This window comes from Gavialis gangeticus, unplaced genomic scaffold (assembly GCF_001723915.1).
Source record: "Gavialis gangeticus isolate Ggan-Ray unplaced genomic scaffold, GavGan_comp1, whole genome shotgun sequence".
Lineage (NCBI taxonomy): Eukaryota > Metazoa > Chordata > Crocodylia > Gavialidae > Gavialis > Gavialis gangeticus.
The window spans coordinates 46891907-46910630 of NW_017728997.1; the positions used below are offsets into that span (position 1 = coordinate 46891907).

At 53.8% G+C, this 18724-nt stretch overlaps 1 protein-coding gene across 1 annotated transcript in view; it reads right to left on the bottom strand.

The window, feature by feature from the left end:
* Positions 1 to 4051: 4051 nt before the first annotated feature.
* The window catches only part of MST1 (macrophage stimulating 1), a 38606-nt gene continuing 23933 nt past the window's right edge, over positions 4052 to 18724 (bottom strand). Inside the window, exons 9-18 of the mRNA XM_019505146.1 lie at positions 17821 to 17951; positions 17333 to 17435; positions 16825 to 16961; positions 11937 to 11972; positions 11577 to 11688; positions 9598 to 9675; positions 8507 to 8653; positions 7196 to 7302; positions 6657 to 6796; positions 4052 to 4612 (exon numbers count right to left, since the gene is read on the bottom strand). Coding sequence (XP_019360691.1) covers positions 4451 to 4612; positions 6657 to 6796; positions 7196 to 7302; positions 8507 to 8653; positions 9598 to 9675; positions 11577 to 11688; positions 11937 to 11972; positions 16825 to 16961; positions 17333 to 17435; positions 17821 to 17951 — 1153 coding nt within the window. The 3' untranslated portion in view covers positions 4052 to 4450. The remainder of the gene's footprint in view (positions 4613 to 6656; positions 6797 to 7195; positions 7303 to 8506; positions 8654 to 9597; positions 9676 to 11576; positions 11689 to 11936; positions 11973 to 16824; positions 16962 to 17332; positions 17436 to 17820; positions 17952 to 18724) is intronic.

An 18724-nucleotide genomic window follows, 5' to 3' on the forward strand; every position in this document is an offset into this window, starting at 1 on the left:
TCTCACACTGTGGTGGTGAGAAGCCTCCACAGGCACTGGAAGGGGATGGGGGACCCACCATAAGCCCCATGACACCCGAACAAACCCCCACCCCCGACCGGGGAAACTTACCTCTGGGAGCATGACTGGAGTCGGAGCAGGAGTCACAGCTGTGTGAGCTGGTGCTATGCTGGCTCTTCAAACTGCTGTTCCTGGGGCAGGGAAACCTCAGGCCAGTTGCGGTGGCCGGAGCTGCCACCATGGGAAGATTGAAAAGCCCTGCCAGAACCCAGCAGCGGGGAGGAGAATGAGCATACCAGCAGGGAGCATGCCTTGCCTGGTGAAGCTCTGGTGGCCGGCAGGAGCATTGTAGCCAGCTTGGGGCCAGCATCCCGAGCAGGGGAAGCTATACCCCTGTATTAGACTTGGAGGGAGGAACCAGTTCCATCCCCACCCCCAGCATCTAACGTCTAAGGAATTCATTAGAGGCATTCCTCCCAAAGGTGAGGAGGAGGACACCAGAGAAAAGAAAGAAAGGAGACCAAAGCCTAGCCCGTTCACAATCAAGGCTGGGATTCCAGCTGCCATAACAGCCAGGCTAGCCCATAGGAATTTCCACCAATGCCAGTCCCCCAGGAAAATCAGGGCCTACCGGGCATGGCTGGATAATGCAGGCTGCACCAATCAGTTGGCAAGTGGGCAGGGGTAGGGGAGGCGGAGCCCCATGGAACATCACATCAAGACCATGAGTACCTCTGTCCCCGGGGTCCTGTAAATATTACTGGGTTCTGTGGGCCACATGCCCATGCAGTAATTCTCCATGCCCCTCACTGAATGTAGGGCTGTCCTTGCCCAGGCCAGACCATCGAACCTAGGCATGGAGGTTCAGCAGGTCTGGGGCTTTCCTCAATTACATAATGGGGCTTGGCCTCATAATGCAGGTGGAATGCCCAGCATCTGCTCCACTGCCAGGGCATGAGAGCTGGTAGGAGCAAGGTGTCTTTCCCTTGCACCCCATTCTGCATGTCTGTGCTAGTCCTCCTCTTTTGTCTCTGATCCTGCAAGGTCCCACTGTTGCTGACTGACTGTGCTCATCAGAGCTGGCCTTGGAAGTTACTCCAGTTTTTAACAGGGCTATGCTGCTGCTTCTGCCAGTACTTAGAAAAACCAGAGATTCTTGTCTAGAGGGTCTTGCTTTTCTTCTCAGGATCACCAAAATTGGGATCAATAAGAAATTTTTCCCCTAGGTCAGAGTAGCAAAGGCTGTGAGAGCTTCCCTTCCTCTGGAGGTAATCCTTTTCCTAGGATCCTCTGATCATATAACCAATTACTTTCCTGTTGTTCCCATGGCAAGGTAGTGTCCCTCATCTCCCTTTGGATTTACATGTAGCATGTGATAGGGACTGTAGCATGTTGGGGTCCCAGGGTGGCCGTGACACCCCTAGTGGCTCCACAGCCCATACCCCCCTCTGCCCCAAGGGTACTCTCCCTTCTGTCTTGACCACCACACCTTGATGTAATTATTGGACTGGAAGAGAGGCTGCCTTGAGAGTCTTAGAGTGAGCCTTATGCTATCCAGTAGCCAGCAGGTCGCCCCCCTTCCCCCAACACTGCTGGCCCTGACCCAGCTCCCGAGCTGCCTGGGCATTCTCTGCCCATCTGTGCCCCAGGGTATCCTTAGGGGCAAGTTACATAGCTCCAACTGTCCCTACACTACATCCCATGCCTCACAGGTGTCACTGTACTATCACTCTTATGTTGCTGGGCCCCTGACCTCTGTCTCTGGGCACCACACTTACTTGGCCTTCAGCCTGCCCACAACATGGGTCATGGCAATCACATGCGCCCAGGGCACTAATGGGACCTGCCAAAAGCACCCCTGTATCAATCCAAACCACCAGTTGGAACTGTAATTAAAAGATAAGCCTCCTGGCTATAACATAAACTCTCCTTTTCAGGCCCACCACCATCAACAAAAGGGAAGACAGCACACTGCCCCTTTAAAAGGGAAACCCCCCCCCCGGGTTATATCCCTTTAAGGTCCCAGAATCTCACTGGTAATCCCAAGGCAGCTCAGCAGTCCATCTCACTCCCTTAGCCAGGAGCTCCTTCCCCTGCAGCTTGCAGGGCTAGATTGCCTTGCAAGCTCAGGCCCTGGGCCTATATGCCTATATGACCCTCTCTGGTCAGGTAGCTCTATAGGGTTGCCTGCAGGTGCTCCTTGTTTCGACTCACTGCCTGGTTTCCATGGTAGCCCACCTGTGACAGTGCCTAGGCTCCCCTACAAGGCTCCACACTACAGCCTACTGTGGAACAACTAGCTTCTTAGTACTCACACAGGCATCATCCTATTGTGCTCCTGCACTCACAGTGCCTGTATCCCTGAGTGAACTCCCTGCAGCTTTCTCCCCTGCACTCTCTCCCCACCTGGGGCTCTCCCTGGGCCCTTTCTCCTTTAAAGTAGCAAAGTGCCCCAGGCTCTCTGTTACAAGGTGTTATTGGTATTCCAGGTGCTATGCCTTGTAGCTCTGTGTGAGGGTTTGAAATGGCAATTTGGGGGATTGCTTGGAAAAGATATCTGAAAATCCAGGGATCCAGATACAATGCCCCGGAGGCCTCTTCTAATCCAGAGGACACAAGGGTTTAGCTCATGTCATCCTGCAGCACCCTGCCTCATGCCAAGGCATTGGCTAACACTGGGTGGGGTATGAGAGAGAAGCATGGTTAGCCCTGTTCCTAAACCTGACTGGGCATGCAGGGCAGGAATATAAGGCTGGCTAACCATGTTCCTCTCTCGCAAGCTGCTGTGGGGAACCATGTGCCGTCTGGAGTGGAGACTGAGGCTGGCATGTTTGTGAACAGTGCTTAGTGGATAACCTTGCCCCCTTCCCTCCCCCTGATGGAAGCAAGGGGCTAGCATGGCTGCTAGGAGGGGAGGGAGAAGGGTTGATCCCATGGCAATGGGCCTGGTCTAAACCTAGTTAGCGGTAATGGTGGTTGAGTGTCGGGAGTGAAGTTAGTCCCTGCAGCAGTGCAGGGGTAGTTCAGTCCCAGGAAGTGCCCAGACACTCCTGGGGTGCAAGTATCTAGGCACAAAGATGGGGCAGGAGTTAGGGAAGACCAAGAAGCCAGACCAGGGGCTGCAATAGCATGTTGCATGGCCAGGGCCAGGAGGAGGATGTGCAGGGTATTTGGCACGTGGAAAGGGCAAGCAGGAGTCAGGAGGCTGACAGAGAGTGAGGTAGGCAGATGGATGAACAGATGGGCAGGGCTCCTGCCCAGGCAGGGACTTGGCTTTGCATGCAGCTTACAAATAAACAGGTGATACCAAGGAAATCCCTGCACTGTGCCTTGCCAATTCCCAACAGCTCCGGCTGCTGTACAGCAAGATGGGCACCAATGTACAGAGCTATAGGCAGCATGAAGGGCAGAGGGCCTGGCATGGTATCAGTGCCCCAGGCCAGCCCCTCCCCGTTTTTACCTGTGACAACCCAGAGAAGCCCCTGCCCTGCACTCAGAGCGTTCCACGCAGGAGTGGAGAAGTCCTTTTCCTATCAAAACTAGAAAAATGGGCTGAGCCTCAAAGAGGGTTGCTGGCCCCCAAGCCCTAATGAACCCCTCATCCTACCCCTACATTAGAGCCACCCTGAGTACTGCTTTTGTGGCCACAGGAAGTGATGGGCACCCAACACATGGCTCTGACTGTGCTTGAGGAACAGATCCCTCACTTGACCGGGGAAGCCATGGTGGCTGGACTCCTGCCAGTCACAGCACAGAAACCCTCCTTCATAGGGTGGCTCCAGGCATGAATACCCCCAGAAGCAGGCTCGCAGAGTCGGGGCAGGAGCACTTCATGGACAAAGCAGGGATAAGGCCAGCTGCACACTTGGCCCCGCTCCTAGCAGAGTTCCTACCTGTGCCCTCAGGGCAACAAACTCAAACCCCATCAGGCCCTGCACAGGCTGGGGAATACAGATCTGCCCAACTACCCCCGGTCTGCCCTGACAGCTGCACTCCATCCCATGGAGTTCTCATCCCAGCCCCCCTTATGGGTGAAAGAGAGACCATTCCATCACTTTCCATATTTATTCCCATTAGCCAATGCAGTAACAAGGGGATGATTACTTAAGAAAGGGACTAAAGGGCCTAGCTGAGTGTCAGTGTAGGAGATGAGATAGGACCACTTCTAGGCAGGATCAGAATGCTGCCTGCCCACCCAGGGTAGCCCTCCCCTCTCCATGTGAAGCTTTACCCAAAAAACTCCACTGCGACCTGTAGCTTGGCATAGGTAGGTAACATGAAAGGCAAAGGCACACATACATCCCAGAGCCCACAGCCATCTATGTATGGAAAGAGCACAGAGCTCAGTCCTTTGGGGTTGTTTCTGCCATTTTGTGCCCCAGAGCAGCTGCAGGTTGCCCCTGGGGTACAGAGAGCCCTGGCTGTCGTGTTTCTGCAAGGCCCCTGGGGTTCAGATCATCTTCATCACTTTGTTGATCCAGTCGACATATAGTGAGACGCGGACAAAGGTCGCGGGCTGGTCTTTGCGGGCACATACACGGGATGGGGTGGTGACCCCTTCCAGTACCCAGCAGTCATGGGTCAGGCAGGCCAGGGGTCCCCCATAATCGCCCTGCAGGGGGGCAAAAATGTTGCACAGACTGCTACATCCACCACAGCCCTGCAGCATGGAGCAGGTTCCCCTACCGCTACCCCTCTGGCATTAGCACCTGAGCTGATTGCTGGCTGTATACCTGGGCCTTAATCCTACCACTTCCCCTGGCAGACCCCCACCATGTTTGCCTCACAGGCCTCCCTATTGTGGGCCCTTCCCACCCCAATACCTCATCATACCAGCCTGCTGCATGGCCTACATTCCAAGTCTCCCCCTTGCAGTCAGACTTATCCCAGTGCTCCCCTTGCCCCTGTGTCGCTCCCCTCCATACCACAACCCAGCCCTCCAAGACACTCTGTATTCTCCACAGAATGACCCCGACAGCATTCCCCTAGGCCCCAAAGCCTGCCCCCATTGCACGCCCCTCCATTGTCTCCCACAACATTCTCCTTGCACCCCTACAGCATTCCTCAAACTGTTTCAAAGCTTGCCTCCTATGTGCTGGATAGACTAGAGGCCCTGTGCCCCTGGTACTAGGGTTACCATATTTCTAGTTTTAGAAAAGAAGACACCTGTCGGGGGGAGAAGTGGGGGGGAGAAGGTATATGATTGTGAAGGGGCAGTGATAGGCCTGTGCCCTACCCCTGCCCTTCATTCCCAAGCCACATCCCCACAGCCTTGCTGCTTCCCCTCACTCCCAACCCACAGTACCCTGCCCCCCAGGCCATGCTGGTGCCCCTCATTCCCAACCTGCAATGCCCCTCTCATCCCTGCTGATACCCCTCACTCTGGAGCTGTAATCCCCTGCCCCACCCCACCAGCCCTGCCGGTGCTCCTCACTCTGGACCCACAGTCCCCTGCCCCTGAAGAACCCCACCCCCATCCCTTTCCCCCGCCTCCCTGCCCTACTGCAGCCCCAGCACCGGCCCTACCTCCAATCACCCTGCCCCTACTCTCCAAAGCAGCTGCTTGCTAGGGCAAGCCAGGAAGTGCAGGGAAAGCAGAGGCAGAGCAGAATCCGGGACATTTGCTGATATTTAAAAAAAAACACCTGGACGTAGATGGGAGGACCAAAAAAGAGGACATGTCCCCTTTCAACATCCCTCCTATTTCTCCTTAGTTGAATAAAGGCTTTGTTTCTAACCAAGTGCCCCTCTTCCCTGTCTCCTCCTGGAAGATGACCAGGCTTGATTGGGCTGCCAAAAAATATAATGAGCTAGGAGTTTCAAAGGCCTGGCAGATCACATCTAGAAGATAAGTGACATCTTCCGGAAAGCTAGGGAAATTCAACAGTAAGAGAAACTACTTAGTATACACACATACTAAAGTAGTAGAATAGGGTACCCGTCCATGGGTATCAGTGTGGTAATTGGTGATTGATCTTCCTACGCAATCATTGGAATCTGATTGGTTTTTTAGTTATTCAATACATAGCAAAGGTATAAAACAGTGGTGCCCAACCTTCCGAATGAGTGGCCGGGTGAATGGCACAGGATCTGTCCGTGGCCCAGATCCTGCATGGGGTCAGCATGTGGGGCTGGTCCATGAGTGTGATCCAGCACATCAAGCTGACCCTGCATACCAGATCCAGCTGCACACCAGCCCAGCTCCATGTGCCATTTCTGGCCTTATGCCAGCCTGACACCACAATAAACCAGGGGCAAAGATGAACTTTGGGGGTTTGGTCCTGGTCAACTCAGCTACTCACTGTGCCATGGCACTCCCCTTCCTCCAGATCTGGCTCCCTGTGGTGCTCTCCTTGTCCCCCACAGCACCTTCTTCTCTCCACAGCATTCCCTTTAACTCCCAAAGTCTGCACCCCATGGCATTTCTCTTGCTTCCACAGCAATTCCCTTACTTTCCACAACCTGTCCCCACACTGGCATCTCTTCCCCCACAGCCTGTCCCATCCCTACTACTTCCCTTAACCCACAGCATCCAACACTTATGGCTCTCTCCTCACCCCCCACCCCCACAGGACTCCCCCAACTGCTCTATTACTCCCGCTAACACACCCCTTCCTTCCATGGCACTCCCCTAATAGCCTGCCCCCAGAACTCACCTCACAGGCACCCACCCCAGCCTTCAGGGGTGCAGTGCACAGCTCACTGTCCTTCACTTTGCCCCGGTGTACCATGCTGCACTTTTTATTGCTCATCACAGGTAGCCTGGCCACATTGAGCACAGTCTCATCACCAGTGCCTGAAGGAAGGAGAAAAGGGAAAGCACTGAGGGGCAGGGCAAGAGCTGGTGCCACCAGGACCATAACTATATAATTATCTGTGCTTCTGGGGTTCTCTGTTGTTCCCACAGCTTGTGACAGCACAGGCTAGAGGAAAGCATGTCCACCAGGCCAGGGGAAAATCCCATGGGCTGGGATTAGAGGTTGAAGTGATGAAAGGTGGAAGGGGGCATCAACCTAACCTGTGTCCCTTGCCCAGCCAAGGCTTCCACACTGTATGGGCAGAGCACACAGAGCTGGGGAAGAGAAAGCTATCACTGGTGAAGCCCCAGCCCCAATGAGTCTGAGAAGCTGGGGGCCATGCTTGAGATGCTTTGTGTGCATTGGGGTCATTCCTCTTCCCAACTCTAGCTTGATACCTCTGGTTTCACCCCATCCGGCGATCTCGCACTCTGTATTCTCAGGAACAATGTACCGCTCAGGTGGGAGGCAGATCAGAGCCACACGCTTGTTCAGAGTGGCAGGCCTGCCAACATAGAGACACACTAAGCCAACCTGCATAGAGATAGAGGCACGCAGAACCCCAGGCTCTGGGCTCCAGGCCTAGACACAGAATGTGCCACACTTGGCAGCACATGGAGGCTCCACATGTCCATGTCCACCACAGAATTCAGCCCCCAGCATTAACCTTCCAAATGTGCAGAGCCTGGGACCATTGCTGCCTAAAGGGGGAGCTGCCTATTCTTCTTCAGCAGAGCCCTGGGGGGCTCAAAATTTCTTGGCCACAGGCTGCAGCATATGGCTGTAGAATGCCCCATTGCATAGAGCCGATACCTGAAAGTTTTGCTTCCTGTCTCCCTGCCTGGCCAGGATCTGCCTGCAGCTGCCTTTTGCAGCCCTCCCTTTCTACTAGAGGAGCTCCCTGGACTTCAATGCACTCTATCTACACTAAGCCATGAAGCCAGGGCTAGTGTCCAGCTCACAGCCAGGGACTGAGGCAGCTAGAAATGAGCTGCTAGCATTAGCTACCCAATGCCCTTCCCCTGGCACAGAATGGGGGAAAAGGGAGGCAGCTGAGCCAGGCTGCCTGGATGTAGGTCTGCAGATTGTCAGCAGTGAGTCCAGGCTTGGTGAAATCAGGAGGATAAAACTGGAGGCTCTGACCTGAAGACAGAATGAATGTGCCTGCCCAGCACCTTTGCTGTGGGGATAGATTCTTGCTGCACCATCCTGGCACTATCAGGCATCCTTTCCTGGAGAGACCCAGTGCACCTCTGAACACAGCACCCTCCCCAGTCAAGCTCCCTGTGGGCACCTCACCTTGGACCTGATGCTACCTAGTCAGAAGCTGGCTCCCTGCATCACCAGAGCCCTCTTTGCACTGACCTGACACTGGCACGCTGCTCTACTCATTACATGCGCAGCAAGCCCAAACAGAATATGCCTGGTCTGTGAGTGACCAGGCACTGCTCCAGAGCTCTCCCACATTGAAAGATGCCATCAGCCCTCAAAGGATTCTCCTCAGACACATGGGCCTTCCACTGGTGAACTGGGCACACACTGCCCAGGTGAAGGGGAAGAAGTTCTGTGCAGAATCACAGCTGGAGAAGAATGGGCAGGCATGTGTGTTCCATCTTTCTCCCTTCCTTCCCCACCACACAGGCATGGATGAGGTATGTGTCCAGCCCAGGGAGAAAGGTCTGCCAATCCAGCACTCACAGACCCCTCACCTCACCAGCTTCAGCATGACCAGCTGGGACTCTGAAGGCCCACAGATGATCTTCAGGATGGGGATGGCCTGTTTGTCAGGGTCACTGGGCTTGGGGTCCTTGAAGAGTGTCCCAAGCTGGACCTCGTAGCCAGACAGATCAGCATCGCTGCCAAAGGGTAACAGAACAAGCTGCAGTGTCTCCTACTGGCACCAGCACCATCTTGCAGCATGCACAACCTCTGCCCCTTCTCCCCAGCATTATCTCACACAGGCCACCTGCCAGCAGCACTCCCAGTGCCCTGATTGACTCAGTCCCCTATCCCACCCATATGGCCTCTGCTTCCCTCCCTATCCTGAGCCCAGCCCTATGCAGCCCCCTTGGAGAGTTACAGCTCCCTCCACCAAAGGGCTCCATGACTTGCAACAGGCTCCAGGGCTACTGTACCCATCTCCAGCCTCCTCAGTTCATTGCCCCACAATATTAGCACTGTTAGGTATGTAAATACCCACATAGGATTTACAAGATAAACCCAGAGATATTGAACAGAAATCCATAATGTCAGAAACATTCTGTCCTGTTGTGATCTTTCTGAGTTCTTTGCAACAGAAGAACTGTTCTGCTATTTTTTCACAGTCAAAAAGCAAGTGAAAGCTAAGAGCTTGCATTTTCCAAGAGAGTGCTTGAGCCTAACAAAGTTGAGAACCACTGGCCTAGGAACTAATTGAGACAAACACAGAGATGGGGGACAAGGCTTGACCCCACCCTTCCTGTAGCCAAGACCTGGGGGTGCTACAGAAGCATGCCTGTATCAGAGCCCTTGTCTTCTTCAGTACAGCTGGTTGCTGGGGTCTGCTTGGCCCTCCTTGTGACTGGGCCCAGACTTGCTACTACAGGCCATTCACGCCCCAGAACTCAGACCAAACTTAGCTGTGTCTCCTCTGTTCCATTACCACCCTCCCCAAAGTGACTGGTATTTCCTGACCAGTGGGAAGAAGCCTGGCTCTAAGCCCCCTGCAGCACTGGGGGCTCAGAAGAACATTGCTCCAAACAGTCACTCCCCCAGGGAAACCCCTACAGTGCAGCCCCAGGGCAGAGTCAAGGCACATTACCAGGAGGAGAAGCACTGGCGCGTGCTGATGACCCACTGCTCCTTCACCAGGGATCCCCCACAGAAATGGACTCCTTCCCTGCAAGACAGAGACACGTCATAAACTGGAGGAGCAGGGTCCTTGTATACCACTTCTTGCACTTACCCCTATGTGTTGTCCCACTAGTCAGCCTCACACGATCTGGGCCACACACATGGCACACTTTACTACTGCCTATAGCCAGCAGAACTGAGGGCTGACCTGAAGAGGGCCATGTGGCACAGGAAGCCTTGGCACAGCTAAGAGGAAGGGCATGACTTGCTCAGCCTCCCATGCCCAGCAAGGGCCAATGCCAGGTGCTCCAGAGATGAAAGCAAGAAATACCGTAGCGAACAATGTTGGAATAACATTCCCCAAGAAAGTTTGCATATCGTCCTCTTTGCTTGGGGATCAGCTTGTGTAGCAGCAGGAGCATCCAGACCCTTCCCCAAAGGGCTGGTGTTTATTCTTATTAGTAGCCATATCATCTCTTATGCCAGCCTCCTGTGGCAGGAAGTTCCACATGCCAAATGTCTAAAGTTTTGGTTGGAAATGTGCCTGCTCCCACCTGCCCCTGGTACTGCTGAAGGGGAAGGTGGAGTTATTCATCTGCCTCTCCCTGCCAGAGCATGGTGCTCTGTGCACCTATGGCCATCCCCATATATTTAGCATCACTCTGCATTGAGTCATCTGGGTCCTTCCAGTCCCTTCCTAGAAGTCTCTTCAGGTCATTGATCATTTTCATGGCCTGCTGCTGTCCCCTTCTAGTTCTGTCACAGCCATTTAGCAGAAGGACAGTCAATCCTGCACACAATGCTGCTGAGAAGCCTGAAGCCACACCATCGATTTATCTAGGAGCATTAGAATATTCTCCACATCAGAGGTTTGGGAGGCACCTTAAGGCTTGTCCAGCCCAGTTCCCTGCACAGATGCAGGATTTGCTGTTCCTAAACCATCTCTGACAGAGGCCCATCCAATCTCTTCTTGAAACCCTCTCTCCCATTCCACATGCAGCCTAACATCTTAGCTTTTTGACCACAGTTGCACACGGGCTGTCTTCAATAACAATTATATCCCATTCCTGAGTAGAGGCAGCTCATGGTGTGTGACTAGCTTCCGTTGCTCCCTCCAATAAACATCACTTCACATTTATCAGTTTTCAATGTCATCTACTATCTATGCTGTCCATCTTTTGATCTGGTTTAACTCCTCCAAAGTTCCTCCATCTTCCCTGAAGTGGACTGACCAAAACAATTCTGGGTCCCTGCCCCCAATTAGGAATAAATAACTCAGTCATGAATAAATAACAAGCTTCTCCCAGAGGTCTTTACTTTTTTTCTGATGCCAGTGGAAGTGACTGGCACTGTGCAAATGTCTTGCCATGCTTTTGCTTGGCTCTGCTCTTTCTCTTCTGTCTGTGGTGAAACTTTGACAGGACATCCATTGTGGCTGCCATGGGCTGCTCTGTGAATGCTAGTGTCCCTAAACTACTGGCCTCCAGCCCTGACTAACCCAACTTTCAGGTATCTTGCGGACTGCCAGCAAGACCATGCTGAGGTTAGGAAGCCAGTTCCACCATGAGCTCAAGGCTTCTGCTTTTTAATCTCTCCAGCCCCCTTTCCCAGGAAGCTGTGGCACATGTGCTCCTATGGCAGGAGAAGCAGCTCACAGAGTAGATGGGGATTGGTTAAATTTAATGCAGATGCATGCTACCCCAGGTCTTTGGCTACAGTCTTTGCATCTCCAGTCAGAAAGAGGCACACTATACTGATAAGTGCAAAGAACATTCTTGCACACTAAATGGAGTTAAAATACATCACAGCTAAGCCTCAGAATGACAGCTCTAGAAACATCCAGATATGAGGTTGGAGCAGGCTGCTGCAGCTGCTCTCCTGTGATCCCAGCTCTATGTCTGCCCCCAGCTGGCGTCAGCTGCAGCCCCCTATCAGGATCTTGCTCACCGGTTGCGGATGCTGACGGTCCAGGGTGAGTTCCCAGGGCGTCCTCCAACAATGCGGCCCCTCAGCTGCAGGCGCTCATCCCTCTTTCCACACTCATCGAAGACCACATTACCTGACAGCACAGCAAGGATAAGGGTGATATAAGATGGGCAAGTCTACGTCAAGAACTAGGCTCAGGAGAAGATTCCCACAGGTGCCTCTGTCTGACAACCTCCTCCCTCGCAGCACTAAGTCAACACCCTTGGGCCCAAATGGTGGGGGCCACTTTGGGACACTAGCCTCTGCCCTTGAGCATCTATCCCTTTATTGAGGTTGCCCCAGACTCAGGATCAGGGCCCTAGCTGCAGCCAGTAGATTTACCTGCATTCTCCAGGACAGATGGTATCTTGTCACCAGCTGGGAAAGCAAAGCACAGATAAGGAATGAATGTCAGACCTGGAATATGCAGCGGTTAGAAAATGGGGAGGGAAAGGGAACAGCCAGCCTCACTTCTGGAGAGAGACACCCGCACCAGAGACACAAAGGTAGTTTTCCAGGGTCACAGCTGTGCCCCTGCCAGTGAGGTTCTCAGCCAAAGGAAGGTGACAGGGCTGGGGAGAAAGGTTGCTGTGAGATTGCAGGCCATAATCAAGCCTGCACAGCCCTTCCCATCTCCACAGACCCAGCTTCACTGGCCCCACCCACAGAAACTGGCATTTTCTTCTTATTAACTTTAATCTTTAAAAACCTCTCCTTGATTTCTTGGGGACAACAAGGGACAGCTGCTGCTCTGGAAATGCCACACGCAGGGCCTGCTTAATAGGGAGAAGAGCACAAAGTCCCCTGCCTCCAGGAAGAGCCACTTGCTCCCAGAAAGCACTACACCAGCACTGAGCTAGGCCCTCCCCAGTGATTAGCACTGGAGGCCAGTCACACCCATTTGCCCATCCCCTTCCATACATCTCACAGCCCCTCGCTGAGTACCCCACCACTGGGCCAAGCTCATCACCCCAGAGCACTGAGCCCAGTCATTAGCAGTCCCTCACATGGGATATGCTTGAGTATTTGTAATTTCTGACCACCCTCCTCACATGGCACAAAGGCAGTGGGGAGCAGGCTGGGCACATGACAGTGCCAGTCCACCCATCACTGCTGTCAGAGCTAGGGTCTCAGTCGTACCCAGGGCTTGCGAGTTCAGCAGATAACAGGCAGCTGTGCTGGCCATGGTGTGGGGAAGGCCCCAAAGAAGTTGCTCTGCCAAGCAGGCTCTGTGAAAGCCCCAGCCCATAGAGCAGAGATGGGCAGTTATTTTGGTTGTGGGGGACACATAATGACTTTTGGTGAGCTGTCGAGGGCCACAATGATAGCCCCACCCCCTGGTTGCCATCCTGGAATGGTAATTTCCCACCTAACCCTTGACCTTTGCCAACAGAAGTCCCTCCCCTTGCCCCTGGAAGTACTCCTTGAGGTGCGGGGGGGGGGCCTTCTTGGAACCAGAAAAAAACCAAAACATATACTAAAAGTCAAACATCTACTCTGAAGTATTTTAATTTCAAAAACTATTTTCATCTTGATCTATGTGTGTTTGAATAGTGTATACAGAGGTGATTGTGTAATAACTCAGAAATAAACTCTTACTCTTCTGCATGGGCCACAAACACTTCGAGGGCCCGCTTTTGCTGCCGCCGGTGATGGCAGGGACTGTGAGCCATGGAGAAGGCCATGTGGGGGGTTCCCATGCCCCCCCATTTTCCCTCACCCCACAAAGACCACACACCCACACACTGCCCACCTGAGCTCCATACTCCCACTGCCCTTCTGGGCATGGACCCTGAGATCCACGCTCCCACCAGCCCCAGCTCCACTCTCCATGCTCCCACCCAGCTGCAGCTTCTCTGCCTGGTGCCTGGAGCAAGCACTGCAGTAGGGACACAATGAAGAGCTGCTGGAGGCTGAGCAGGTTCCCCGGTGGCTACAGCAGCGTTCCCTCCCCCCCGCCCACAAGCTGTGCATGCTGGCTGGGGCTGGGGCCCTCCTGTGCAGGAGGGTGGGAGCAAAGCATATGGATGGGCTCGGCAGGGTATAATTAATGGGTGGATGCCTGCAGGCCAGATGAAATCACCTGGCAGACCAGATCCAGCCCACGGGTCATATTTTGCCCATCTCTGCCACAGAGGGCAGGACATCCCCAATGGGACCTAAGAGTTGGCCCTGCCCCTAGCTGTGCCCCTCCACTTCTGTGACCTTGGGCCAGACACTTCTGGCAGGTTCTCAGTCTGGAAGCCTAAGGCAAGGTCATAAAGAGATGTGTGTGTTCCTCAGGATGAGATTACACATTAGAGTTAACAGATGCTAATTCTAAGAAATGTCTGTGTTAAGGTTAACTGGTGCTAGTGGTGTTAATACCCTCTCTAACATGCACTGCTCAGACCTGCAGATAGAGGGCTGTTGAGCAGGGATGTAGCTAAGGCAGGAGTGGGCAAAATATGGCCCGTGGGCCGCATCTGGCCTGCCAGGCCGTTCTATCCAACTCTTGGGGCACCTAAAAAGTTTAGAAAATTAATATGTATCTGCTCATGGCTGCCTGTCAAAGATGACTGGAGCCAGGGGCAGTAGGATCCAGGGGAAGCCAGCAGGACTCAGGAGAAAGGCTGGTCCAGCCCTGCCCCACCCCGCTAGCCCCCTCCTGCTCCCCTCCCACCCAACTACAAGCCTCTGCCTGCCCCAGCTTTCACTGCTTCCCTGCACACTTGCTCCAGCATCATGTGGCCCTGGGCTACATTGCTGGACTGCAGGAGTATAGGGCTGTGTCAGTACCCTGGGGCCAGGAGCGGGAGGGGTGTGTGTGTGTCTGTCCGTCTGTCCATGCAATGAGTGAGGGGGAGAGAAAGACAGAAAGAACAATGAGGGAAGGAGAGAGAGAGAGAGTCAGAGAGAAAGCGAGAGAGAGAGAGTGTGTGTAGTAAGGGAGGCACAGAATGTATATGTAGTGAGGGAGGCACAGTGTGTGTGTTCATAGGGTGAGTCTCACAAGCACACCCCACCATACACATGCACCCACACCCCACCTTGCACTGCTATACACACAGACTCCCACCCTTACACACACCCCAACCACCCTCCCCCACACACAACCCCCTACAAAACCCATACCCACCCACACCCCACATAACCACACATACATCCACATGCTCCCTCACTCCACACCTGCACCCTGATACCTATCCACCCTGCCCACAACCCCCCCACATACCCACACCCTCCCTACACCCTACACAGGCACACACCCACAGCCCTCCACAAACCTATACCGACCCCCCGTGACTCCCCCCGCAGTATACAAGAGTAAGACTTCATTTTAAGCTATTGTGCAATCACCTCTGTGTACACTACACAAACACATGTAAATCAGGACAAAAATATTTTTTGAAATCAAATTAATTAACGTTGTAGATGTTTGTTCTGGTGGCAAAGGTCGGGGTTAAGGGGCAGTACTTCCGGTCCCAAGTTGGCGATCAGGGGGCGGGCCACGTGTCAAGGGGCCAGGCTATCCATGCAGCCCTCAATAGCTTGCCAAAACTCGGTAAGCAACCCTGTGCCCGAAATAATTGCCTGCCTCTGAGCTAGGGGCTGTAAGTCTGCTCCATGCCTGGCACTCCAATCACAATATAGGCCAAGGAGGAGGGAGGGGGAAGGGCCCCCCATGCTACATGGATTGTTCTCTTGGTTCCCCAAATCACCCCGCTGCTTCCCATTGGCTCCTGGATCCCAACTGCACCCTGTGATTATCCCCTCCACCCCAGATTGCCCTTCCTAGCCCCTGATTGGCCCCTACAGTCCCAGATCACTGTCCTGCCACCCCAATCAGCACAAGAGCAGTGGTGGTGGCAGCAGCAGAGTGGAGAGGTAGGGGGGCCTCTATGCCTGCTCCCCTGTAGTCCTTGCCACCCCCATGCACTCAGATCCAGCCCCACCAGGCCCTGAAGCTGCCTGGCTCTCCCTTGCTTCCCCACCTTCCCCCTGCCTCCTCTTCAGTTGCAGGACTTGGCAGGGACTAGATCTGGGCACACAGGGATCGCATGGCCTGCAGGGACCCTAGGAGCAGGCAAGGAGGGAAACCCCTTCATTAGTACTTCCTCTATTCTCAGGCTGATCGAGGGAGCACAGCAGAGATCTGGAAGTAGAAGGGGAAATTAGGGGCAGAGGGGGAATTAGGATGACAGGGGAGCAATATGGGGGTGGAGGAGGTGATTTGGAGGTTGAGGGGGAGTTTGGGATGCAGAGGGGGCAGCGACTTGGCAGCTCCCCCCTACCTTCTCACAGCTTCCTTATGCCTCCTTCCCCCTGGCTCTCCTACCCAGCTTTACTCCTTTTCCCTCTCTCCTCACTCACCTGTTGCCTGACTGTCCCCAGCTATGGCCCTGGAATGCAGCTAGTCCACCTGGGAGCAGTGCCTCCTGGGATACGGGAGGACCACAAACTGGTGGTTCAGGTAAACACCCAGACATTAACTCAAGCTAGCTATCAGAGCTCAGATATAGTTCTAGCATGAAGTAGTATAACTTTAAAATGCCATTAACATTAGCACTAATTAATCAATTTTAACATGTGATCATTCAAGTTTTTAGCACTCTTAACATGATCAATTATAATGTGTAATCTCACTCTCAGAGGCACCAAACTTCCCTACTCCATAGTCCACAGAAGGTCTCTGCTCCTCACATGCCCAGTCCCATCAGCACTGGGATCCCTTGAGCAGAGGCACTAGATCCAGCAGCTGGACATGGTGCCTCCAGTTCCAGGGAAGCACTGGAAAGAGGTCTGTTCCAATGGGTCACAGCCCTCTGCTGGAAGCAGCACAGACCCCACCCATCACTCTATGGGAATCAAAGCACAGGGAACAGCAAACCTCACAAAGACGGGATACAGAGCCATTGCAATGCCTGGCACAGCTAGGACATTAGGGTATAGCATTGTGCAGAGGGGATGTCAGGGCATGGTCTGGCGCAGAAGAGATTCTGAGACTGTATAACCTGGATCAGAGGGGAGACTGAGTCACAGCTGAGCCTGGCCCAGAGGAGATGGCGGGGCATGCCATGCCCTGACACAGAGGGGATGATGGGTCATAGTGAATACAAGGACATGCACGGCTCAGTCGTGCTCAAGGGAGGAGGGTTGTGAGCCCAGAGCTGTCTCTCTGCACCTCCCTGTGACTCACTCCCAAAGAGGCCAGGGGCTGAGCCATCCCCATGACATCACACATACACACCACAGGGCTTGATAGCACAGTAGTCAAATGGCGTGCGGGGGTCCATGGTGTAGCACCAAGGCCCATGACTGTCATTGTCTGGGTTGCGGCAATGGTTCTCCTCCAAGTGTGCAGCTGGGTGTGTGGTGGGGGAGATCCTGGAGGAAGACAGGGACAGGAAATTGACTCATGCCCTCCTCCCTCCCCTGCCATGTCCCCTCAGTCCCTTCCACTGCCCCCCTGCCCCTGTCCTCTCTCATCTCAAACTTCTTGTCCCTCCTCCAGAGCCTGCAGCAACCCTCTTGCTTCCCTCTCCCATGAGCTGACTCCCATTCATTCTGCCACCTACCTTTGGCACTTGCCTATGGGTATGACTAGCCCCTCTAGCTGTAGGAGCAGCTAAGGGGAGTGCTGGCTTCAGGGATAGTACTGGCTTTCCTGGCTCCCCACCAGATGGCACAGTTCCTTACAGGCACCTGTAGCACTAAGCAAGGCAGGAGAGGGCAACCTCCCATCCCCACATACTCACTGAGGGACATGAGGAGACTGTTCTGACCACTTCTGGCAGGTGACACCCTTCCGGGTCTTGCTCGTGTGGCCTCGATATAGCTCACCATTACCATGGTAACAATCTAGAGTGCAGGGACAGGAGCAGACAATGGGGTATGTGGCTCTGTCCTGCAGACTTTGCAGGGTGACCAGAGGCCTAGCTTAACCTCCCACCCTCTTCCGTCCTCCCTGCACAACTCACAGGACACCAGTCAAGCTCCCCACCCTGAGATCTCCTGCCCTCTTCCTATGCCCACAACCCTTGCCACCTCACCTCATCTCCCAGAGTCCACTCTGGAGGCAAAACGTACATACTGGCTCAGTATGGTAGGATTACTTATGGGCAATGGCTATATGCACTGGCTCGTTACTGTAGGGTGCCTCACGGGCATTGGGCCACACACACTGGTTTGCTATTATAGGGTGGCCAGGATCAGCTGTCTCCTCCACACACAGGTCAGGGCCTACCCTCTACTTCCACCTCATCCATGCATCGTCTGATCTGGAAGCAGAAGGCCACGCGCATGCTAGGCAGAGTGGTGAAGCACCAGGGAGCCTCTGAGCCATCGGGATTCCGGCAGTAATTCTCCTGCAGGTCCCTAGAAGACAGAGCAACTTTACTGGATACTCCTGGTTCTTCCTCCCATAGAAGGGTATCCCCTACTTCCTCTAGCAAAGCCACCAGGGAAGGTCTATGGTCCTGCAATCAGCCATGAAACACCCTAAGAGAATTTAGGCTTGGATTTTCAAACCCAGTTAACACCTTGCCTGACCTCTCAGAGCCTCTGTGCTAACCACATGCACAGGGGCAGGAGGTTAACCATGTCAGGAAGGTGGGCTTTATAACCACCTGGGTGAGGATGTGTCTGTTCTGCAGCACGCTCTGTGGGGAGCAATGAGTTAAAGCACAGGGCCAATCCCCTACTTCACACTCAGTACAGAACTCTGTTCTGAGGAGCTCAGGCTTACTCCATGCTGCAATCTCAGCCAACAACCATCAGCTAATATCAGAGCAGCTCTCCAAAATCTTGACTGGCAATATGGCAAGACCTTAGCCAGTTGGAGCAGGACAAAATGGGGTTGTTCCCTGGGCATTACATACCACAACTGGCTTGCAAACTCCCTCCCCAGCTGAATCTCCACCAAGTGAATCCTCACCTCCAGCTGAATCTCTACAAAGAGCAACCTCTCAGCAATCTCTCACCACAGGGCCCCCTCCCCAGCAACCAAGTTGCAGAGTTGTTTAGAAACCCCATGCACTTATGCTCTTAGCCCCACACTTCATTCCCATCCCTATATACGAGCACATGGACCTTCTCACATTCCTTTCCCATCCCCACACCTCCTCACCCTTTGCCACCACCTTTGCCTG